Genomic DNA, 25,459 nt, shown 5'->3' with positions numbered 1-25,459 from the left:
TCGATATTGTTATGGACTTTATTTATATTTTTATCGAATTTGTCATCGATTTTGTTATCTATATTGTTATCGGAAGAGTATAAAAAAGGAATATAAAGGAAAACAGAATAACATAAATGTAATTAGAACGAATAGGGGTAGAGATAGGGATCTAGAAAGAAAAAAGACAAAAAATATAACCTTAAGCAAAAGCAGATGTATGGATGTATGTATGTATATTGGTTATGAGACAAAATAGATATGGAAGGTAAGTTTCACTTCTTCAGTGTGACCCAGGCGCACATACCTTTTTTTTAAATTAAAACTAGTATTACCTTTATATAGATAGGTACATCATCTTACATGTAAGTACATATTGTATATATGTATGTAAATTGAGGCCTTAAGAGCCAGGGCAGCCTAGGGGCCCGCTTTTCAGTGCCAGTTAAAACTTAGATTACGTAAACTGCCTGTGTATTAAACAGCTTGCTGCCGTTTGATTGGCTAATCTTAGTTTAAATTCGCTAGTTCGAGCGTTTAAACCACAGCCGTACACTAAAAAACTGGCCCTAACTGACATTGAAATTGACTGACTGAAATTTAGTTTACAGTTTAAAACGCATTAATAGAATTGCAACGAAATAAAAAAAGTAGAGGTACAGTTTAAAATACATTAATAGAATCGTAACAGAAATAGCCCGATGCACGCGTTTTAGTTTTTTTTACTATTCGTAAGTCGTAAATAAGACTAAATTGTACGACTCGACAACATTGGCATTGTCTACTGTCGTGCATATATAAGTAAACGACCAAAATCTTCGAAAACTATCCAGTGCTGCCAAGTTTTTCCATTTAAATACACTAGTCGAGTCGAAATTTTAGGCAATGCCACGCAATTTTCGATACGACTCGGCTATCGAAGAACGACTTGCACTCGACCGATACTCGCAACGAGGCTGTATAAAAGGTAGCATTACGTAGGTACAATAGTAAACGGCCGTATTTATCATTTATATGTATATCCTTCTTTCTCATAGTACTCAAACAATTTTTTTCCTGTAGCTAGGCTCCTCTGGCTCTCATGGCCTCAATTCAATTCAATTTAAATTAAATTACGGCTCTATTCCGTATCAGTGACAAATTCTTGTTACAGTTTTTATTACGTAAAAAAAATATGAAAAAGTTTAAATTTGTCAACAAAAAATTTTTTGTCACCGATACAGGGTTGGGCTATTAATTTCCGTTTTCTTGCTATGGTGTAAAATACAACTTTTAATATACATATCGTCATTTAAGGTACATCGTAGTATCGTCGCTCTGCAAAACCGCGTAACTGGCATTTGTGCCATAAATGAAATTTGCTCACCGAAAGCTCCTGGCATTAAGCCTTATCCATTCGTACCAAAATAGGTTTGTTCGTCGAAAATCCCGAAAGAATTATGCATCACTCAAAATATCATAGAGTAAGAAAAAAGTCCCTCAAATTCTCTCTAATGTGAAGAAACTTGCAAATTTCTGCACGAACGCGAATTTGCAAGATTTTGCAAGTTTCCCTGGCAGCTGGTGTCCACAGTTTCATTTCAAACAAAATATGTGCATTTCATAAAATTTTTGAAATTCTTTAAGATAGACCAAAAAAACTGGATCTACATGTATATTTCTTGTTATTCTGATTTTCTTTAACACACGTTTCAATTTCTTTATCGTACTAACTGCCGGTTTTTCTGTGGTTACGATTGCATTCCAATTACGAATACAAGTTTTTGCAGCCGATTACATTTCAAATCATTGGAGTTAACTAAATTAATTATATCAACAAATATTTACTTAAATTTTTCATAAGGTGAGCGATTTTTCATGATCATAAATTTGTAAATTCAACGAACTTGTTTATTCAAATTAGCGTTGAGGAAAATGCAACCATGTGCCACAATTACATGTTTTTCGTGATTGCAGATTCTTGCTGCCTAAAATTTTTCCAGCAATAGTTTGCAACTTCTCTCCAGTTTTTGAGTAATGGGTAATTTTTTGGTCTGTACGAACGCGATTTGAACCAAAATCATTATAATTCGTACAAATTCGTAAAAATTTTTTGCTCGACGATGTCGATAAACTAGCCTAAAAGGGATTACGTTATAAAAGAGATAAACATTTTAAAATAAGACGGTTTTTTATATCTACTATAAAATTTTTTTCTTAAGTTTTATATTTATGGATCTTATTTTTGTAATAATTATTGCGACCAAAGTTTTCATGCGATTTTCATGCGATGAAATGTATTTCAGAAAAACTCAATGTATTTCAGAAAATGGCAAATGTATTTCAGAGAAGCGCATATGTATCTCAGAAAAGACCAAATGTATTTCAGAAAAAGTCAATTGAAATTCAGAAAAACACAATTGTATTTCAATAAAGCTCAAATGATTTTCATAAGAACCCAAATGTATTTCAGAAAAGGGCATATGTATTTCAGAAAAGGGCAAATGTATTTCAGAAAAACAAAAATGAATATCCGAAAAGCACAACTGTATTCTCAAAATATTTTTCTGAAATACATTTGCCCTTTTCTGAAATACATTTGCGTTTTTCTGAAAATCATTTAAACTTTTCTGAAATTCATTTGGTCTTTTCTCATGATTCAATACACAAGGTTATGTAATTTGTGACAGCTCAAATCTGACACTCCTTTATCTAGATTTGTATTTTGGAAGTAGGAGAAAGGGGAAGAATGTGATCGCCTTTTGCGAAAACGGTAGTAGAAAGGTACTAAAAAAGTGCGCAAAGTATACAATTAGAAACAAAATGTGTATTATTAATTCTATGTGAATTTGCTATATAATTGATTTTTTAATGGAAATACTAAACAATACGTAAAAATATAGATTTTTAATTTAAGTTATTCGTCATTTCCTGGAACAAATCTATGCAAAAATGAAAATTGCAGATCAATAGAACTTTTTACGCTCATTTCAGCCATGTCAAAATTATTTAGCGCATGTAAAATATAAAGAAGTTTTAGAAGGTTAAAGTTAAATTTTTTGATTTTTTTTAATATTAATATCTTATGAACCACATAACCGATTAAAGAACTAGTAACGTAACCATAAAAATAATCAATTTATCTTCCAGCTGATATACATAATTGAAATTGGTTTTTATATATTTAAACCAAAACCACTAAAAAACGAATAAATGATATTTTTTCATGAAATAACTTTTTGGAAAAAAATGCATGATTAATGGTAAAGAAATGTATGTTATTTAAAAGTAAAAGCTATTATCTTTAATTCGATATACATATTTTATCATGATCTACTTTTGGGTTTTAAGAATTAAGTGATAATAAAAAATTTAATTAAACAAGGCAAATAAACCTCTTATATCTTTGTTCTTTACCTGCGCCAAATAAATTTGGTATCGTTGAAATCAGCGTAAAAAGTTCTACCAATCGGAACTTTTGGTTATTTTATAGCTAAACGGTCGCTTGTTCCAGAAAATTACGCAAACGAAGGTGATGCCAGCGAATATTTAGTATGAATAATTTTTGGTTTTACTACTAATATATGTAGCTAGAAACTGTAGAATGAGCAACATTCTGCACAAGTAAAGGAGCCGATTTTATGTGTGGGAGCGAGAAGACTGTTTTATTACAAAACCTTGCTATTATTGAATCATGGTCTTTTCTGAAATACATTTGTGTTTTTCTGAAATACTGTTGGAAAAGGTGTAGTATATAAATAAGTATGTTCGACAAACTGATAATTATTACAAATTATCAGGTTTTGGTGTTTTCGTACACAAAAAACTTGCAAAGTAGGGGAAATTGAGAGCGCAAGGTGACAGCTGACTTGGAGGGGAAGTTGCTAATTTCTGCTGGAAAATTTTTTACCAGCAGCAATTTTATAGCAAGAAAAACAGCTGATCAAAAATATCTGTTTTCAATTTATTAAAATTATGAAATTTATTTTGATGATTTTTAACAAGGTAGAAGTGATTTCTACATTTCTCTCTCTTAAACACCGACTATAATGTCAAATGATGAAGGACTTTTAACCCTTTTCAAATTGGCATTTTCTTATTTTCATTAAAAATTCAATTGTGTGCTTTGAGATAGTTTTGAATTGTGTGAATTTTTTTGTTTTTCGACCACATGAATTTATAGATACATACATATACAAAAATGAAAAGGAACAGGAACTAGAGCGTTGCATTGTGTGGAAAGTGGTGCGATACTTTAAGGCGCCTAGTTGGTAGCCTGAATAGGGTTGCCAGACGTACTGCTTTTGGGAGTAAACGTACTCCTTTTTGTTGCAATGTACTCCCTTGTACTCCAAAAAAAAAAATATCTGGAAATGTACTCATTTATTAGTTTTGTACTTCTTTTGTACTCCTTTTTCCAGCTATTAATATTTTATACAGGGAGTAAAATAATAACTGTTACACAGTTTTTTTTTTTGAAATAAAAGGGATTTTTATAGATTTTGCGAAAATGGAGTTTATTGTTAATTTTCCACAGATTTCACTTAATTTTTATTAATTAGTTTTTAAATTTTTACCTTCATTTGGGTTTGGGAGAAAAGCGCAAGCGGCACGCAAGTCTTCGTCGGTTACTTTTTTACATATCTTCTGTAACCATAGGCTAATTTCCACAATTTGGGTCCTTTATACCCCGTCTTTTGTCCAACATAAGGCCTATTACTCAGCAATCGAAAAGACTCGGAGCTGGTGACTGAGGAGGGCAATCATTCGACCAACCCTATACATTTTTTGTATACCAAGTCTAAGAAAAACAATACACCTGAAAAAGACGTGCGTGCCGCATGTACTTATCTCCCAAAGCTGACAAATGTAAATAAGGATTAAAATTTTGAAACTAGTTAATAAAGTAAAATATTTACAAAGTTAACAAAAAATACTTTTTTCGCAAAATCCACAAAGGACCCTATTATTTTTCAAAAAACCTCTGCGACAGTTATTATTTTATGCCCTGCACTTTGCCGGCGGTTATTGAAGAGGCAGTGAGCGAAGGGGCACCTCAAACCCCGCCTTTTTGGAGAGGGCATGGATCGCCATTGACAAAAATGCAACCCCCGACCACCTAGGTGTCCTTTCTGTGTTGCCGAAGAAGGGAGGAGAAACCCCTCTTCTTTTGTGTATAACATTTCATGTGGATATAACTCTGGCTTCGGTAATCACAGTATTTTTGCACTTAACTCCTTTCTACGTAGACGGCCTTCAGCCGCTCTTAGGGATTATAACCCTTACTAAGTAGAATTCTCCTTTCTGTGTTGCCGAAGAAGAGTGTCAGCGACCTCTTCTGTTATCAAGGGTATATAAAAAGTCCCGTGCAAATAAATATTCAGCATTTTTCAAGCGAAAACACAAGTGAAAATGGTGACTTTTGGCCATTTTCTAGGGGGCCGAGGTGGTGGGGAGTTTTTGTCAATGGTGGTGCATGCATTAAATCGTTTTTTATAAGTGCGGTTGTTTTTTAGAAGTAAATATTTAAATAAGAAACTAAACGCGCAAAAAACATTAAGCGAATAGAAACAAAAAAATGTTTAAAACAGTTTAATAAAACCTTTATTTCATTTAATGACGTAGTTTCCTTTATGAGGTATTCTTTTCTGTCCATATGTATGTATATGTGCATATAAGATGCGAATGCAGCTAAAATTCTTTGAAGGTAATATTGAAGTAATCCTTAAAATTAGTATACGTACACACACTTGTATGTGTTTATACTGATGCATTTCCATGGTGAAATTATAAGCAGGTGAAGTAATAAAAAAGCTTTCTCGCTTTATTTTCATGACATGCGGCTATCTTATACAAATTTTTAAAGGCAAATTTTCAAATAAGATAGGGTCAAATCTTTCATCTCGCTCTTATTACACCACTAGGTATAATTTCACCATGATGACTTTCAATTGATGAGGCATTTCGTGTCACCGCGGCCACGTCTGTGCGCGACCTCTCAGGATTTGGATGAAAGTTGAAGAGATTGAAGGTCTAGGTGACATGAATATACGTGCAGCATATTTTGCCGATATGACGTAGGGTTGCCTATTTACACGGGATTTAAATTTTAAGAAAACGTCATAACGAAACTTAATGAAAAATATGTTTTTCTTCCGTCTTATTATGGGCTTTAATTGTACATTTTTTACATTAATTAACAAAAAAGATATAAGTAAACATTTTTCTCTTTGCTTTTGTTTTTTGATTATAGCATTTAAAAAATTTTTTTTTTACATAAAAACATTGTCTATAATGTCAACTTTAAGCACCCAAATGGGCGTAATGGGCTACTTATGCGTATGGACTCTAGATCGTCTAACGCTCGAGCAGTATGATTATTATACTATGATAAATAGACATTGAAATTTTGTGTAATTGTATATTTTTGAAAGAGGAAAGGTGTGTAAAAAACAAAAACAATATGAATAAATGATATTGAATTTACTTAAGGTCTGAAATCATGAAAATCTCTTCAAGGAAATGGCAGAATTGAACTTTGTTGCAAGTTCACATGGGAAATCTGCTTACGACGTGATTGGAGGAAATTTTAAGAGACTAGCAGCTAGAGCAAGTCTTCAACTCCTGATGTTACAACAAATTCGTTCACCCGAAGCCCTCTACCAATGGAGTGCTGTATGTTTCCAATGGGATGCCTGTAAAAAATAACTGCAACTAACCTTTCAGTGGACTTTATTTCGACTATGACTCCGTGCCAATTACTTTAATTCTACTTTAAGCTAGTTTAAAAGGTTAAATAACATCAAGTTAGGGAACTTCATATCCTTATTTGACGAATCTTTAAATCAATAAATTGTTATTTTTTCTTTTTAGTTCTTATTGTAATAAAAGCGTGTTATTGGTTTTCTTTTAAACTGTAATTTTATTACTCATTAAGTTTATTTTTTTACACACCTTTCCTTTTGCTTGTTTTAATTAAAGGACTAGCCTTGAAGCTATCATTGGAGGTCTAATATTCGTTTGCAATGAAACCGAAACATCAACAACACTCATAGCAAAAGAATATTTGACCTCCAATGATAGTTTCAAGGTTAGTATTTTTATTAAAACAAGAAAAAAAGGTGTGTAAAAAAAATAAATAAAAAATAATAAAATAAATGAGTAATAAAATTATAGCTAAAAAACCAACACGCTTTTATTACAATAAGAAAAAATTATTTATTGATTTAAAGATTCGTCAAATAAGGATATGAAGTTCCCTAATTTGATTTTAATTAACCTTTTAACTAGCTTAAGATAGGATTTAAGTAATTGACACGTAGTCATAGTCGAAATAAAGTCCACTGAAAAGTTAGTTGCAGTTATTTTTTACAGAAATTTGTTGTAACATCAGGAGTTAAAGACTTGCTCTAACTGCTATTCTCTTGAAATTTCCTCCAATCACGTCGTAAGCAGATTCCCCATGTGAACTTGCAAAAAAGTTTGGTTCTGCCATTTCCTTGAAGGGATTTTCATGATTTCAGACCTTTAGTAAAGTTAATATCATTTGCTCATATTGTTTTTGCTTTTTACACACCTTTCCTCTTTCAAAAATATACAACTTCATAAAATTTCAAAGTTTATTTATCATACTGCTCGAGCGTTAGACGATCTACATAGAGTCCATACGCATAAGTAGCCCATATGCCCATTTGGGTACTTAAAGTTGACATTATAGACAACTTTTTTATGTAAAAATAAACATTTTTAAAAATGCTATAACCAAAAAAAAATCAAAAAGAAAAATGTTTACTTAATTTTTTTTTTGTTTTATACGTTGCACATTAATGTAAAAAATGTACAATTAAAGCCCATAAGATGGAAGAAGTATTTTTTTTTCATTAAGTTTCGTTAAAACGTTTCCAAGATGCAGCACTTTAAAGAAAGATATGTATGACGTTTTCTTAAAATTTAAGTTCCGAGTAAATGGGCAACCCTACGTCATATCGGCAAAATATGCTGCACGTATATTCATGTCACCTACACCTTCAATCTCTTCAACTTTCATCTAAAACCTGAGAGGTCGCGCACAGAGGTGGCCGCGCACAGAGGAGGCCGCGGTGACATAAAATGCCTCTGATGCTAATTTGCAGCAAACATAGCACTCGCACCCCATAGGGTTAATTTGTTTGTTTACAGTTTTTTGACATTATAACTAGCTACAAGAGAGTTAGAGCTAGTTGTCACTTCTACCTTATTAAATATGCCTTGGATTTTTAAGTTTCAAATAACTTGAGGCACAGTATACAGTAAACCATGATACAAAAAAAGAAGGTAGGTTCACTTTGAAATTTTTTGACATACACTGTGCTTATGACGTTTATACTTTTCGTAAATTGCTCGAGTATCACTGCCACCTCAACAAATTATTGTTTTGGAAATTTTATTATTTTTTAAAGGAATTTTCTATGCATTAAAAAATAACAACACGCATGATAAATTTACTTAATTCATCGTATTAGCATAGTACTTTAAATTACCTTACCGCGAAAAAATTTGGCATTATATGCAGTGTTCCATGAGATATTATTATAGATATTAGGATGTTGCTTTAATTTGGATCCTTTTTATAGGACATATGAACAAAGGAATAGTTAAAAAGTATCTTATCGTCAATGAAAGCACTATGGAAGCATAAACTTAGAGGAAGGGAAAAAAATTTACAAATTCTTAGAGCTCCTTGTTATATTTTATAGACAGATAAACTACTCGCTATACTGCTGCTGGTGCAGCGTTTCGCTTAGATTGGGCACATCCGTCCCGAGGCTGAAAATTTTCCGCCGAAAAGTGGTTGGGACAAGCAAACAACACCTTGGTGAAGTTACCATGCACGTGACCATCCCAAAATATGCAGCTAATCGTACTAAATAATGTTGAAAATAATTGCATAAACAAATGGATTATCCATGTGCATTACGCAATTCAATAGGAGTATTTTACTAGCCTTCCGTTTATATAATTTTAGAAATAAGCCACTAAAAGCTCCCTCAAATGCTCAAAATATATTCCTTGAAATAATTTTAGAATTTTTTTTTAGTAAAAAACCACTCTCTAGTTTTTTCAAATAATATGGTAGCTTCAATTTAAAAGAAAACGTCAAAAGCACAGTTTACGTCAAAGGGAGCAATGGCGGATAAGAAGAAGAAGTGAAACTACCTTTAAATATTTGTATCATGCAGTAAACAAACCATTGAAAATATGCTTATTTGAAAATTAATACATGAAATATTGTGCATGATAAAAACAAAGCAAGGTATAACCGTTCTCTCAATTTGTCGGCCATGATTTTTTTTTGAAGTTTGCCAACATTTTAAAATCATATAAATGTGAAAATAAAAAAATGAAATTGTTCGAAATTGTTGTTGCTTGAGATTGAAAATGAAAATGTGTGTGTGAGTTTGTGAGTAAATTTAAAAATTAAATTGTTTGGAAACGTCAAGAATTTTAAAAGTGACTCTCAGCGGTTCTACCTTACTATATTTTTATCATGGTATTGTGTGTATAGGATTTTTTTGTCATTAACCCATAGGCAACGACTGGTGGGAATGTACCCACAAATATTTGTTGATATATTTGACATGTAAATTTGATCAGCAAAATTCGTAAAAAAAAATTATAATACAATAATAGTGTTAATCACTACATGGGAGGTGGGCGTGGTTATTGACAGATTTTGCCAAAATTGAATACTAACCTAAATTATACCAAAGTCAACTTCGGCCCTGACTTTCGTTGAAATATCAAAATTTTTTACAAACAGTCACGGCTGAACCAATTCATCTCATTCTGAATATTTCGATAAATATGTATGTATGCATGCATTTTATATAGTTGACAAACGGGCTCGCTTATCTGCATAAACCATCTTTATTTGCATTAACTCATGTATTTTCTCCTTGCAAATGAGAATAAGCGGCTGGACAAATACATAAAAATTTCTTGCATTTGCTCCAACGTGGAGATATAAGTTTGTGTGCATGTTTCATTAAAGCTATGAAGGTCTCTACTATAAGAGTGGTATATTTGAAAATGCGAGAGTTCTACTTTTAAGTAAGTACTTGTTCTACTCCCTAAATTATCCAAAGTCATCCCACCATTATTCACTGAAAGTTGTGTTCGGAACACGGTATGACTTATGTAGGAACTGCATCCGGTCATAATCACCTAAACTCCACGCGTGATTTGCTTGAGATTTTGTTTTTCTCGTTATTTTATTTTATGTGACTTGAAAATATTTTTCATCATAAAAAAATATTGAAATTGGATTTCATTTGGGTTAACGAAAACGACAACTGTGAAAAAAATAACAACCAATACATTCAAACAAATTGTCAAATAAGCATCCCAACAAGCATTTCAGTAAATGTTTTTAAAAATAACTTAAAGTAATGCCGATTTTGTTTCTACCGAAAAATGCAACCTTCTCTTTGCCCTCTACGCAAAAACACTAAGAAGAGCACGATGAGAAGGCAACATTTTTTGTAGAAACGAAAACGCCATAAGTTTGCTATAACAAGCGTTAAATAAGCATTTTTAATATTAAGCTTATTAAAAGGTTTTTCAAATAAACCTTTAATAAGTTTTGAGAGCGAATGTTTATAAATAACTTAAACTTATAAACGAAATGCAAATGGCAACGACATGAAGTAGTAAATATAACATTTTTTCAATCGTAAGTGACGTGTTTACGTTTTTTAAAGTATATTATTAAAAAAAAAATTATAAAACCGATGCGGTAAAAAAAAATCCAATCCAAGACCCGGTGCGCTAATCGGTGGAACATTCGAGTCTTCAAATGATGAGTTCTCCTTATCCTTTCTTAGTTTAACGTTCAATTAAAAATGTATTAAATTTTTTTCAGAAAAGTTCATCAATGATAATGGCGGCGATGAAGCGGAATATGTAGCTGCATCGATGTCGTTTTTCCAATTTGCCAAAAATTTGTAATTGAAAACACGCAACAAGATGTAATAATTAACTTTTTTATGCTTAATTTTTGTGTGTTATCGTGAATTTGTATGCTAAAATGTCTATTCCCTATTTATATTTTCGCGACTGTAGATGAGTCCGCCGAAAATTCGCAGTTCGTTTAGTTTCTAGATGTTAAACAATCTATGTATGAGTTTTTAATGAAATATCTTTAAATAAAGGGTTGTAAAAATGTTTATAAAAACGTTTCTTTTGAAAATTTTTAGTAAGTTTATATTCATACACTTATAAACAACTTTTATTAACCTTTACTTTACACACACGTTTACACTTTTACGCTTATAAAAAGCTTTCTTTTGAACATTTATTACAAGTTTATATTTCTACGCTTATAACCAATGTTCCTTTTCGATTATATTACGCTTACTTTCAAGCGTTTTATAAACAAAAAATCAACGTTTTGTAAGCTTAATGTTTATAATTGAAAACTTAAAAAAAACTTTCTTTAAGTTTATTNTTTTTTGTTTGGTCTATCTGGATTACTGTATACTGTGACTTGAAGCAAATGTTTCGGAATAAAGCAAATGCTCATTTACTTAAGTTTGCTTAGCAAATAACTTAAGGCAAACCTAAAATTTATATTTTTTTCGTGTTTTCAGTTTCATGCTTTTGTATGTAAACAAAATTTCGATCAGCAAGTTTTTGATAATTTATCGTTCGCGTAATTTTTGGGATATTATGCAATTTGAGAGAGCAGTAACAAGTTGCTGCTGGACATTTTTCACTGGACATCTATTGTATACTACCGAAATCTGTGAATAACGCAGTTTCGAAAAAAGTGATAGTTAGAGCCTTTTTAAATTAAGGTAACGATACGTAAAAAGTAAAATAACACGGTGCTCAATCAATCTGTTCAATTCCAGAACAAAATCTATATACAATATATACATACGCTCACTCCATTATATCTGCGTGCACCCTTGTTTTTTTAAATATTCATAATGTATTGCAAGCTATAATTTTTTGTTATTTTGTACAAAAATATGGTTCATGCTACAAACAAAACCAGATAAGTCAAAGCTTCAAACTGTATATAAAATTAAGGAAAATGTAATAAATTTTCATCAAAATTTATTTTTTGTTATTTTATGGCCTTATAACAATTATATTCAACAATTTTTATTGAACTCGATGCCGTTTTTTAATGAAAACTTATTGTGGAAAAGCAACAATAATTTGAAAAAATAGTACAAGTGATAGCTATTTCGGAAATCACCACATTTCCTCATCAGACTTCTTTCAGTAGGATTCGAACCGACGATCCCACTGACTCAGCCAGTTGCCTACGCACTGGGCTAAGTTCGCCTTATTAATTCTTGTTGCTTATTTCCACTATTTCACTTGCTAAGCCAACTACAATCAAACGCAGCTATTCCGCTGCAATTCACTTGATCGTGTGGTTGTTGGTTTTGTGGGTTTTTGTTAATATTTTCTATTATTAGAATGTTTAACTTTTAGGTGTGCTCATCCTTAAGTTATTTGGTAAGTATCAGTGGAAAGGGTTTTGAAAATATTTGTTTCTTAACTTAACTTTAGGAGGGTTGCCACCTGTTTAAAAAATTAAATTCAATTTGAATTAAGAAAATTAATTAGGAGAAATATGTTTCAACATATGGGCGCATAACGAAAGGGGTTTCAGAAGGTGGACATTTGAAAATATTTTCAAGAGGGTTGCCACCTTCTTGCAATGTCGAATTTAATTAACTTATCCCAAAGTTATATGAAATGTCAAAATAACTACTGCGAGGCCAGTCACATGATGATATCGGGTTCCATAACTAATGGGAATATATGTTCTTTCGAATAAACCCATAATATACCAAAAAAATTAGTTTGAGTTAATTTTTATAAATAAATAATTTTTTTGTTATGGTCATCAGATCTTTAATGTGAAGGTCGTCAGATCAGCACTGTCATTCTAAATGTGTATTAACGTTTTATTTTTTGAAGTTACGACCGTTTTTAGCGGTGCAGGGTGGTTCGAATTTTGAGGAAATGAAAAACCCACGCCATTTGAAACCTTTATTCGTTCAAAAAGGGATGGACGAATTTACTTGAAACATTTGCAATATTTATTAAGGTTTGTGAATAGTGTTGCCATCTGTTTAAAATATTAAACTAAATTTTGGCGTCTTAACGCCATGCGGGTTCACTAGTTAACAATATTTCGTTAGACAACCATATGTTAATTCTTCAGATAGCTTGCGTATAATTAATCCAAATTTGACTTTTCCGGTGCACGGTGGTTCGAATTTTGAGGAAATGAAAAACCCACGTCATTTGAGACCTCTCTTCGTTCAAAAAGGGATGGACGAATTTACTTGAAATATTTGCAATATTTATTAAGGTTTGTGAAGAGTGTTGCCATCTGTTTAAAATATTAAACTAAATTTTGGCGTCTTAACGCCATGCGGGTTCACTAGTTAACAATATTTCGTTAGACAACCATATGTTAATTCTTCAGATAGCTTGCGTATAATTAATCCAAATTTGACTTTTCCGGTGCACGGTGGTTCGAATTTTGAGGAAATGAAAAACCCACGTCATTTGAGACCTCTCTTCGTTCAAAAAGGGATGGACGAATTTACTTGAAATATTTGCAATATTTATTAAGGTTTGTGAAGAGTGTTGCCATCTGTTTAAAATATTAAACTAAATTTTGGCGTCTTAACGCCATGCGGGTTCACTAGTTAACAATATTTCGTTAGACAACCATATGTTAATTCTTCAGATAGCTTGCGTATAATTAATCCAAATTTGACTTTTCAAACAGGTGGCAACCCTTTTCAAAATATATTCAAACTACAGTTTTTTAAGCCCCTTGGCATGCATTTTTTTAAAAGAATTTTCAAATAAATAACTCCCTTAATTTAAGTTGAATTTGATTTTTTTAAATGTGGCAGCCCTCATCTATGAGTAGATAATGATTTTATATATCTCCATACCAAGTTTCAGAAATCTATCAAAAATATTTCCTGAGAATGCAGTATGAAAAATTCCGTTTGCATGGGAGGTGCCACGCCCCCTTGTCTAATCGAGATTAAATTTATCCTATATTTTAAGTTTTGGTACAAAATTTCATGATGATCGGTTGAGTAGTTAAAGCGTGAAAGCGTAGCAAACAAGCAAACTTACTTTCGGATTTATAATATTCAGCCTCATTGCGCAAGACGTAAATTAGGCTAAATTGTACGACCCGACAACATTGACATTGCCTACTGTCGTGCTGAAATAAGTAAACGACGAAAATCGTCGAAAACTTCGCAGTGCTGCCAAGTTTTTCCGTTTTAATACACTAGTCGAGTGGAAATTTTAGGCAATGACGTGAAATTTTCGATACGATTCGACTCTCGAAAAACGACTTATGTACATTCGATACGACTCTTGCAATGAGGGTGATTAAGTAAGGATATGTTAAAGACAGTGTCACACGATTGCATATTTTCCAAAATTTGGCGCAAATCGTAACCCAATTGTGTGAACACCCAAAATATTTTTCTTTATCCCAATCACGAAAATTAGTTTGTTAAAATTTTTCAATAGAACATCGCTGTATTGTACCAATCTTTCGACTACAAAAATCAAAATTGTCGCATTTTTTTACCAATAGCCCAATATAAAAATGTACAAATCTGTACAAATGTACCAATCGAGTGACACTGCCTTAAAAATGTATGCAATTTAAAAAAGAATTCAACAAATTTACATTAAAATTTCGAGTTTTTTAATTAAATTCCGAGTATGCAGTTTTGTGGCGCATTGAATTCTAGTAGAATAAAGTATGAGTTTCAAATGGCTAAAAATTTCGATTGATTTTCTAGATTTTTTAAAAAGTTCGAAATTTGCAGGAACATTTTTTAATTATTTTTAATATTACACAAATTTGGAAACTTGGATTTACACGGGTTTTGTTAAAGAATGAACTATATTTTTTATTTAAAAAATAACAAAAGTTCAATGACAACAAAAATTAGACGTTAAATCGTTAATCGGTGCGAGTGTCTTTCTAACTTAGCCATGGTTACGCTACAGGAGCTGAAATGTAATCCAAATTGAGGCTGCTATTTTTTTTTGCTCCATTTTCACTATTTGTCACCATTAAAATGGGCTATTTACCACCAACAATGTAAGCATTTTGACAGCTGCTTTTGTTGCATAGCGCCACTTGCGGATACTAAAATTTAGGCTAATCTATTTTTAGCGAAAAGCGGATAAAATGCAAGCTTTCGCATTTTAGCATATTTTAGCTATAACGAAAGTTAGAATCCGGCTGCTGGTCGACACAGTTGGCTCTTTGATTTCGAAAAGCACTCATCAGCAAGAAACGCAATGTTTTCAGATCAGATATTTCAGCATCCTTTCCAAATTGTTTTCCACAATCTTCGTCTTTCTTTGATAAATAATTGCAAAACAGATGCGAACACCTACAACAACCCCCCCTAAATACGGCCCTGGGCGTGACATTAAAATATGCTTTGTTTCAATATATAATAAAATATTTAATACTTGCACGAAAACCTTGAAAACTAAATTTAGCCTCTCATATGAGTTTGTAAATGGTACAACATAAAGTAAAAAATATTTGATTTTGAGATAAATTTCGAAATTTTGGTTTTCAGTCTTGAAAGTTAGATTTATTTATTCTTACTTATTAGAAATAATACGCCCAAATTATTAAGTTAATTATGTTGTTGTTGTTGTTGTTGTTGTAGCAGCATACAAGCTCCCCAAAGAGTTTTTGGAGAGGGTTAAGTTAATTATCGTTTCATTCGGTATCGGTTACCGTGGAATGAGCCACATATAAAATTTATAATTAAATTAGCTCACCATAAAGTTTACCAGTTTCAACTGCTTGCTGCTTTTGCCACTTCGTAGTACCGACTGAAAACTGGTTAATGAACCACACAACCAAGGTGTATTAAACAAGGTGTGATTGACAATTCAGTGCGGCTCTCTTTTAAGGTACTATTATGTCAAAAAGTATACGAATTAACCCTTAAATAGTTTTGCATGTATCTTGTCAGCACTGATACCCTAGGCTTTTATTTCGATTATAGTTTTGTTTTACTTACATTACTTGGAATATATATATTTTGTCAATAAAATATAACAAATTGTTTATAAAATAGTTTTAGCAATTTTCTTGTTTTTAATTGCCCAAGTTTTATGCTTTTGTGCGTTTATTTTTATATTTAAATTTTTTATCCTAAACATTATTCGACACTTATAAAAGTAGGATTTTACATTAGTTTCCAATTTTATGTGTGAGCTTAACTCTAACAATTTTGAAATTAAATTTTTATCATGCGAAATAGTTTTCTATTAAACACTTTACTTCGAGCAGTTTTAAATTAAGCTCTTCCATACTTGCTTGCATGGCTTTAATTATTTCGGTAAGAAGAAACATTTCTGTTCTCAACGTGCATTCTAAAGAGTCGCCTGTTTGAGTTTGGACATCAACAAATAATGTATCCTGATCGCGTTCTAAATCCTCACTTGTTTCAGTTATTTCGTATGGCATTGGGACTGCGCCTGGGTATAAACGAGCTCGTTTGAAAGGGCTTGATTCGGACGGACAACTAATGAAATCACTTTCCTTGGAAGTGGTTTTCACAAACGCGAGATGAATCACGTAGTACAACACCACAGCTTTCTTCCCATCGCTGCCGTCTTAATTCGCAACTAGGTGGTTTAAAACATCACACTAATTTCGTGTCCTGACTTTTATTGCATACAGCGCTCCGTTCCAACGTTTTGCTCCGTTTCATCATGGTTTCCTTACATTAAATATTTAAGAAAAGTCGAACGTATTTACTTATTACCCAACTTTAAATGTACTTACTTGCTCTCCTCGGCGGTTTATCTCTTAACATTTTCACGTTTATTAAGAAAATTTGTTGCTTGAAAAATTTGTGTGTAACTTTTTTTTAAACAAATTCCAGTTTAAAAAAATAATAAATTCAAATGGGTTAAGAATTCATTTCAGTTTGACATTATAGCCTGTTTCTTATGAGAGCAATGTCAAAATCAATCACACTTTGTTGAATACATTTTGGTTTTTGTTTTTTGTTTTATTTTTATTTGGCATTTGAGTTGCTCTCATAATTTCAATCATGATACAAATATTTAAAGGTAAAACCAAGGCGCATCAATACAAGGTGGTGTTGATTGATCAGCTGATTGGACATTTTTGTCTCTACACTAGTATAGGAGAATGTCATCCAAGACAAAGCGGCGCAACTTTAGGATGTCAACAAAAGAAAATGATGAAAATTACCAATGCCCGGCATGTGGAGTGTCGCCACATGACTCCCGGCACCTCTTCACATGCCCTGAGAACCCCACTCAGCTAACGCCCGTCCCTATGGACAGCCCCCTTGGAAGTAGCACACTTCCTGGGCGTCCCCCTAGCTGAAATAGACGATAACGTTGATGGATGAACCGCCCCGAACGGGGCTTAGTAGCCGCTACAACAACATGGAAGTTATCTCCTATTCCCTTTCGTTTTGACATTCTTCTGTACCAAAAGCAATAACAAAATTCACGGGACTACTTTATAAAATTTAAATTTTCAGAGCAACTCAAATTCCAAACAAAAGTAAAACAAAAAAAAAAAAAAATAGATGAAAATATTCAAATTTTCTTTTATTTGAAACTGAAAGTGAGAATAAATTTGTGAGATTGAAAATTTTAAAACATGTTTGTTATGTTGGCAAACTTCAAAAATGTTACGCTGCCTCTCAGCGGTTTCACCTTCAAATTTTTGTATCATGGTTTTCAGTCTTCAACTCTTACTTACTAGAAATAATAAGCTCAAATTAGTAAGTTAATTATCGTTTCATTCGGTATCGATTACCGTGGAATGAGCCACATATAAAACTTTTAATTAAATTAGCTCACCATTTTTTTCTTTGGAAATAAAGTTTATAAGTTTCACTATTTAATGCAACTGCTTGCTGCTTTCGCCACTTCGTAGTACCGATTGAAAACTTGTAATGAACTGCACAACATATAAATTGAAAATACCTCGCATAGTACAATGTATGTACCCCATATACAAATGTATACATATACATATGAACATAGTACATATACCAGTACATCAGCAATGTACCCTGTAGGGAAACCCCGAACTGGTGAACCAAATGTAAAGGGTGTCCGGTGGCAGAATTGGGTTTTAGATTTACAGTTTCTCCCTAACCGCTGAGCGTATCGGCGGGGTGGGGACAGCGTCAGTTTCGTCATTCATGCGGGTTATTTAATAGGGATGTCTCAGTGGACGGGTAAACAACATGCGTTCGCAATCGAAGCGTATTTCAAGGTCAATGATTAGTGTGCAACAGCTCGTCGTAGATTTTGTCCACGTTACAATATTCGACCTTTTCCCCTACGACGACCCCTTCGACGATCTTACCCCTATGGATTTTTTTCGGTGGGCATACCTCAAAAGTAAAGTCTACGAAAAAAACCCAGCGACCATCTCAGCACTAAAAAAAATATCGTTCGTGAGGAACATTTTTAGAGGAATAATTTTTAAAAAACAAAATCCGCACTTGTCTTCTCTGTAATAGTTATTGAAATAAACTTTTATCATTAGTAATTCTTTTTTAATTTAGCTTTTAATTCCTAATTCTGCCACCGGACACCCTGTATATTTCCGTACTAGACCTTTATCGCCAAAACCGAACCAGTCCGATAGCAATTAGACCGCCACCAGTTCAAAAGCAGCGAGATATGGTGCTTTTAAAAAACAATTTTATTTTTAGAAATCTTTATCTAAAACGGCGAATTTTGAACTTGTTTACTTTAAATAGATTTTTGCTTGGTGCGTTTTTCGTTCAAATACGCTTATAGTCTGCACTTCGCAGATGCTTTTTTATAGTTTGGTAATACAAAACAAATTTGTGTTAACATTTTAATATTTTGGGACCTTCTGGAATCTGACCAATAACAGCAAGCACCTTTGCAAAGTTAGCTACAGCCAAAGATTTGTAAACGTGTTTTCAAATGCCCAATTTGATTTACATTTATTCTAACAAATTTGATTTCAATTTTAATTATTTAATTAAAAATCGCTTCCATGGTAAAACTAAAAAGACTTTGAAAACATCTTGTTACCTTATTCGTCTGTCGATTTTATAACTGGTTCGGGACTTTAGAAAACAGTGTTCAAAGCGAATTAGATTTCATCTGTCGAATTTAGGATTGGTTCTGAACTATACAATGCAGCGGGGCAATTTCCAATTCCTATGACATCGCCATGTTAAATTCGCCAGTTGTTTGCATGCAAGAGATTTATCACGAACTAGTAGTGGGTCTAAATGTACCAGAAGCGCACCAGTTCTGAACTAGAGATTTCCCACAGGGTATGTACGTGAAAGTTTCCCCAACACATTAGCAATTAACAATACTGTTTGACCAAACCAAACCAAACTCCGCATCCGCCGGCATAAAGACCGGTATATTTGTTGAAGACTACTGGCAAATTATGAAATCAAGATAAAATTTACAAAAGTAGAACTTCGAATTAACGAGTATTTAATTGATACTAATTAGGTAAGTTTAAGCTGCAAAAAAGTGCACATGCATATGAATATATGTACATAAATATAATGCAAGTTTATGTATAGGACATAGCAAATCCGAGGATCCCAGTAGCCTTACTGATTCTAACCTCACATTAGGATTCCCTCTGCATACAGCACTTTGTTAAATTCGCAAGTTAAAAATTCCGCTTTCTTATTCACGCTTATTATCATGCATATTTGTTCAATAAATAAGGAAACGTTTTTTCATTATATAATCACTCTCCCGTGGTAGGACTTTAGAGGAATGCATTGTTGCTGGTAAAGAAAAATACTTACCAAACGCCTAGTGACATGTGATGTAACCGCCCAATGACGGCGGCTCAACCGCTGCAGATTGCGAGCCAAAGTTGTTGAACATCGCACGATTTGAAACACCATTTTTGTTTAAAATATGCACAACTTATTAAATTTAGTTCCAAATTAGTAGCAGCAGGAATCCACTAATTTGTCTGCATAAGCGTATGTATTGTTGTGTTATCGAATTAACAGCTGACGAAAAGCAAAACAAGGCAAACGCAGCGAAACCCAACTACAAAATGAAGATGGTTAACATTTTGTTGCGACTTTTCTATTTTGCTGTCATTCGTAATTTTAATTTGGTCCCTAAGTTAGTGTTGCCGTCTTAGTACATTGGCCACATACATTTTAAAATGCCCCTAGACCTTTTCTAGCCCTTTGCAAAATTTATTCATACTCAAAGTATACTGAATTTTTTTATGAAACTCGGTGGGGATACTAATCTATACTATAAACTATATTAACTATAATTATCACTTTCACAATGTTGTTGGTAATAGTACTTAAGTTATTTATTGATAAAATATCCGGCCTACTATCACTACATTTTATTGTAACACTAGATTATCACTTTTATTTACACAAATTTACTATCCTTAAAAGGTTCACATGCGTTTGTAAAACACCTCAAGAATACTGACCTTTGAGCTAGAGAAAAAAAAAAGTGGGCGTGCCCCGCCACCCTCTCCGGATTTTAACGGCATATTCTTTTTTTGGTGCAAATTGACAGGGGCGGCGATAGGAGGGGGCTAAACGTGGAATTTTCAACATATTGAACCGATTTTCTAAATATGGACACAGTTAGAAAGGTGATTGAAGGGCCTTTCATTCGATATATATATCTATGTATATAATGTATACACATTGCAAGAAAATGTAAAAAACGAAATTGTGGCAGTTTTGTCTAACAGCTGTTTCGTCAATAAAATAAATACAAAAAATGGATGCTGAACAACAGGAAAAGTAAATATTTTTGCAATTTGTTTATTTTTTTAATAATTACTGAGTTTATTTATTTTCTAGGCGAAATAAAAAAAAATAACAAAGCAGGAGTAGCTCCAGTACTTCACACAGTTTGCAATCCACAACTTGGTGCAAAAGTTTGTATGGAAATGAAATCCTATGTCTGCTCTAACTCTTCCGAAACTGCCGAAAAAACAAGCAATAACTCTGCCATTACTGAATATACTTTTAGTTAAAAAAATAAAAAATAACACAGACACTGATAGCGAACGAAAATTAACAAAACATTTGCTCAATAAAAATCGGCTGTTTTTCTCTTGTGAGGGTCTCATTCGTACATCATAAATTTTCTCACAATTGTGAGCGTATGAGCTTTCGAATTTACGCCAGCATAGGGATAACCTCACAATAGTCAGAAACCTCACAATAGTGAGTGTGGTGATTTTTGTGAGGGCAACAGAAAGGGCTGTAAGGCGACTATGAAAGGCTTTAGTTGTGACTTAGAATAGTTTCGACTTAGTTGAGTACTAAATATGACTATGAATATGCGCCATGGTATTTGGTTCATAATTATACTCCCCTGTTGTCCGAAGGGTTAAAGAATTCTAGTCGTTGCAACCCATGAACCAAAAATACAAGATCACCTAATCAAAGAAGCAAGAAAAAAGTATATTTCTGAGTGTTTTTGACATCTGCCTAAGAATGAAAACAAACAAAGAAAACGAAAAAGGCGCGATGATTGAGTGCGACTAAATTGGTATTTATTATAAAATATACAAAGTGAAACTTGATGACAATTAGCAAAAAAAGTTCATAAAATATGGTTTTCATGATTGAAAGTGTTTTGCAATCGCATATCATTACCACGGGTCGATTTTTCAATGCCAACGTTCTGGCCACAAACGTGCACCCACTTTTCACGCAAATTTACGCCTTTTGGCAAACCAAACATACGCACAAACTTGTTCCGATCACACAGCACTTCATATCATGATAAAAATATAGTAAGGTAGAACCGCTGAGAGTCACTTTTGAAATTCTTGACGTTTCCAAACAATTTAATTTTTAAATTTACTCACAAACTCACACACACATTTTCATTTTCAATCTCAAGCAACAACAATTTCGAACAATTTCAATTTTTTATTTTCACTTTTATATGATTTTAAAATGTTGGCAAACTTCAAAAAAAAATCATGGCCGACAAATTGAGAGAACGGTTCTACCTTGCTATGTTTTTATCATGCTTCATATTATATCATAAATTTGTAATAAATCAAAATTTCTAATTAAAACCGCTGCAGAAAACACATAAAATCGCTAAAATATCACTACGAAGAGGTAGAAGACGATGTAAACAGAACCAAAAAACATCAAAAACGCTACGAAAACTTTTTTCTGAAAATCGATTACAAATACAACGATGGCGGATTACGTGATCTGTAGTCGTTGGTTCATGGTTGCAACCCTGTAAGCAATCAGTAAACAGCTGTTTGTTGTCATCTCAACTATTTGTTAAATTAACCACTGGTTTGTTTACCATCGCTTCACTATTTCGTTAATTGAAAATAAATAAATACCTAAATAAAATGGAAAGACCACAGAAAATGCCCAAAGTGGCAAAGGTAAGTAAGATTTCTTATTAACGCAAAGGTCTTACGCAAATATTCACTTAACAGGTAAAAAACAAAGCGCCTGCCGAGGTACAAATCACGGCGGAGCAATTGCTTCGAGAAGCCAAAGAACGTGATTTGGAAATTCTTCCGCCACCTCCCAAACAAAAGATATCAGACCCCGCTGAGTTAGCTGATTACCAACAGCGTAAACGCAAAGTATTTGAAGACAATCTTCGCAAAAATCGCATGGTAGTTAGCCATTGGATAAAATATGCGCAGTGGGAGGAATCACAAAAGGAAATACACCGAGCTCGTTCAATATGGGAACGTGCCCTGGATAATGAGCATCGAAACATTACCATTTGGTTAAAATATGCTGAAATGGAAATGAAGAATAAGCAAGTTAACCATGCACGAAATTTGTGGGATCGCGCTGTTACCATCATGCCGCGCGTTAATCAGTTTTGGTACAAGTACACCTATATGGAGGAAATGTTGGACAATGTAGCAGGAGCCCGGCAAGTGTTTGAACGCTGGATGGAATGGCAACCTGAGGAACAAGCTTGGCAAACCTATGTTAATTTTGAACTTCGCTATAAAGAAATCGATCGGGCGCGTGCAATCTATGAACGTTTCGTTTACGTTCACCCTGATGTTAAAAACTGGATTAAGTTTGCGCGATTCGAAGAGTCGCATGGATTTGTACACGGAGCTCGACGGGTTTACGAGCGAGCCGTGGAATTCTTTGGAGATGATTACATCGATGAGCGACTGTTTATTGCTTTTGCGCGATTTGAAGAGGGCCAGAAAGAGCATGATAGAGCACGCGTTATTTACAAATATGCATTAGATCATCTGTCCAAAGACCGAACAAAGGAGCTTTATAAAGCTTACACAATACATGAGAAAAAATATGGCGATAGGGCAGGTATCGAAGATGTTATTGTGTCCAAGCGAAAATTCCAATATGAGCAGGAGGTGGCTGCTAATCCCCAAAACTACGATGCCTGGTTTGACTATCTGCGTCTCATCGAAGGTGAGTTTGTTATAAGTGTTGCATGCATAAAAATGCATATGGAAATTGTGTAACTTTTAGATGAGCATTGTACAATAAGGAGCTTAAATTTTTTACTTTCATAACATGGATTATAATATCGTTCCCTTTATTTATTTATTTATTTATTTATTATACAGAAATTAAGTGATAAATCACCTAACTACAATAACTAGGAGCACTAGTAACTAAGACCTTCAGCTCGCTTGTCAACTTTTTGTATACCTAGTAAACTGGTTAACTTAGAAATTGACCCTAATCTAAAACAACACTTAACTCCAGATTAACTTCTTTAGATTTGTCAATACTAAGTACTTTACAATCCTGTCAATGTTCTTACTCTCAATAGTTATTAAATAATCCGAAGGTGTATAGTTTCCAAAGATGCTTTTCCTGATGTCGGTAAAATGTTGGCATTCGTCAAGGGGGTGGATTACGGAAAGTTGGTTCAAGTTACAATACGGACATAGCGGTCGGCTTTCCCCCTTGAGGATGTGGCTGTGAGTTATAATTGTTTGGCCAATACGTAACCGGGTGACTGTTTTCAAATCATTGCAAGAGATATTTGAGTCGTAAACGAGTTTATTTGTTGAATTGTGCCGGGTACAACGTGCACCGTCGAGATCTAGGTGTATGGTGTCAAGTTAGCATTACATACCATTTTTTCTTAAAAAACGAGAGCTACAAATTTTTTCTTTCCACAACAAATTTAAAACAAAAACACTACAATTAATGCAGTTGTAACCTTTTCAATATCTCAATTCCGTCGTCAATGGTGCATGGTGTCAAGTTAGCACTACATACTAAATTTTGTTCGAAAAAGGGTCAACTCAATTTTTTCCAGAAAAACGAAAGCTACAATTTTCAATATCTCAATTCTATCGACTAGGTGTATGGTGTCAAGTTAGCACTACATACCATTTTTTCTTAAAAAACGAAAGCTACAAATTTGTTCTTTCTCCTTTCTCTTTGCCTCCGCTAAACAGTGGACCTATATCAACTTCTCTAAAGCTGACTGGAAAGGTTACGCGGAGTTTACTGAAAACACCTTCACTGCGCTTCCCACACCAACCGACGTCCATCTCGGTGAACGTAAGTTCCGCAGGGCTGTCACTGCTGCTGCAGCTCGTTTCATACCGGCAGGATGTATAATGGACCCACGTCCCAACTTCCCTGCCGAAGCGGCTATTCTAGCCGATGAGCGTGATAGCCTTCGTCAGGCCGATCCCGGAGATCCCCGTATCAGGGATCTCAACGCGGAGATTCGGCAACTAGTAAACGTACATAAGCGGAAGAAGTGGGAAGAGCATCTGAAGACCTGTAACTTCACCTCTGGTGTGAGTAAGCTTTGGTCAACCAAGAGGTCACTGTCCAATCCGACGCAGCACGACGACAACCTTTGCCCCCCTTGCTTTCACTTGCGGTGAAGTTCAGTTGGCCATCGGGAAGGCGAAAGCCTCCAAAGCCATGGGTCCCGACGGAATATGCATGCTGATGCTGAAAAATTTGGGTCCTGCGGGGGTAGCGTACCTAACGGAGGTCCTCAACTTGTCAATGGCCACTCTCATCATCCCAGACATCTGGAAGGTGGAGAGAGTGGTCCCACTGCTCAAACCGGGGAAACCTGCCAACAAAGCAGATTATTATCGGCCGATAACACTCCTTTCCCCGGTAGCGAAGACAATCGGACCCTGCTGCTCCCGTATTTCACAAACCACTTGACCCCAGCGAAGCATCAGCATGGTTTCCGTAAAGTGCACAGTACAACAACAGCACTTAACGCCATAAACACTCAGATAACTCGTGGCCTTAACCGTAACCGTCCCTGTGAGAGAACGATTCTAGTAGCGTTGGACTTGTCAAAGGCGTTTGACACCGTCTGCCATTCCACGCTACTAGAAGATATAGAGGCCTCCTCTCTCCCACAGAGGCTCAAACGGTGGTCGGCAAATTAT

General features: G+C 33.9%; 2 protein-coding genes and 1 long non-coding RNA gene across 4 annotated transcripts in view; 2 read left to right on the top strand and 1 right to left on the bottom strand.

The window, feature by feature from the left end:
• Positions 1-20,113, bottom strand: part of LOC108360277 (fumarate hydratase, mitochondrial-like) — a 39,470-nt gene extending 19,357 nt beyond the window's left edge. The window contains exon 1 of one of the 2 annotated variants that reach the window (XM_017612488.1): positions 19,851-20,113. In XM_017612488.1, coding sequence (XP_017467977.1) covers positions 19,851-19,952 — 102 coding nt within the window. In that variant the 5' untranslated portion in view covers positions 19,953-20,113. Of the gene's footprint in view, positions 1-17,886; positions 17,973-19,850 lie in introns of those variants that run through there. The other variant, XM_017612490.1, reaches the window with a different exon arrangement.
• On the top strand, positions 733-8,126 carry LOC108360279 (uncharacterized). Its single transcript, XR_001847083.1, has 3 exons — positions 733-811; positions 2,265-2,275; positions 8,116-8,126. It is a non-coding gene; the product is annotated as an uncharacterized LOC108360279 (long non-coding RNA).
• A 2,213-nt stretch (positions 20,114-22,326) lies between the features above and the next one.
• crn (pre-mRNA splicing factor crn) overlaps positions 22,327-25,459 on the top strand; it is a 27,382-nt gene continuing 24,249 nt past the window's right edge. The window contains exons 1-2 of the mRNA XM_017612487.1: positions 22,327-22,459; positions 22,514-23,486. Coding sequence (XP_017467976.1) covers positions 22,424-22,459; positions 22,514-23,486 — 1,009 coding nt within the window. The 5' untranslated portion in view covers positions 22,327-22,423. The remainder of the gene's footprint in view (positions 22,460-22,513; positions 23,487-25,459) is intronic.

This window comes from Rhagoletis zephyria, unplaced genomic scaffold, assembly GCF_001687245.7.
Source record: "Rhagoletis zephyria isolate East Lansing unplaced genomic scaffold, Rhagoletis_zephyria_1.1 Rzeph_scaffold_00551, whole genome shotgun sequence".
NCBI classification, from domain to species: Eukaryota; Metazoa; Arthropoda; class Insecta; order Diptera; family Tephritidae; genus Rhagoletis; species Rhagoletis zephyria.
The sequence above is the reverse complement of the archived record's forward strand: the minus strand, read 5'-3'. Positions and strand labels throughout refer to the sequence as shown.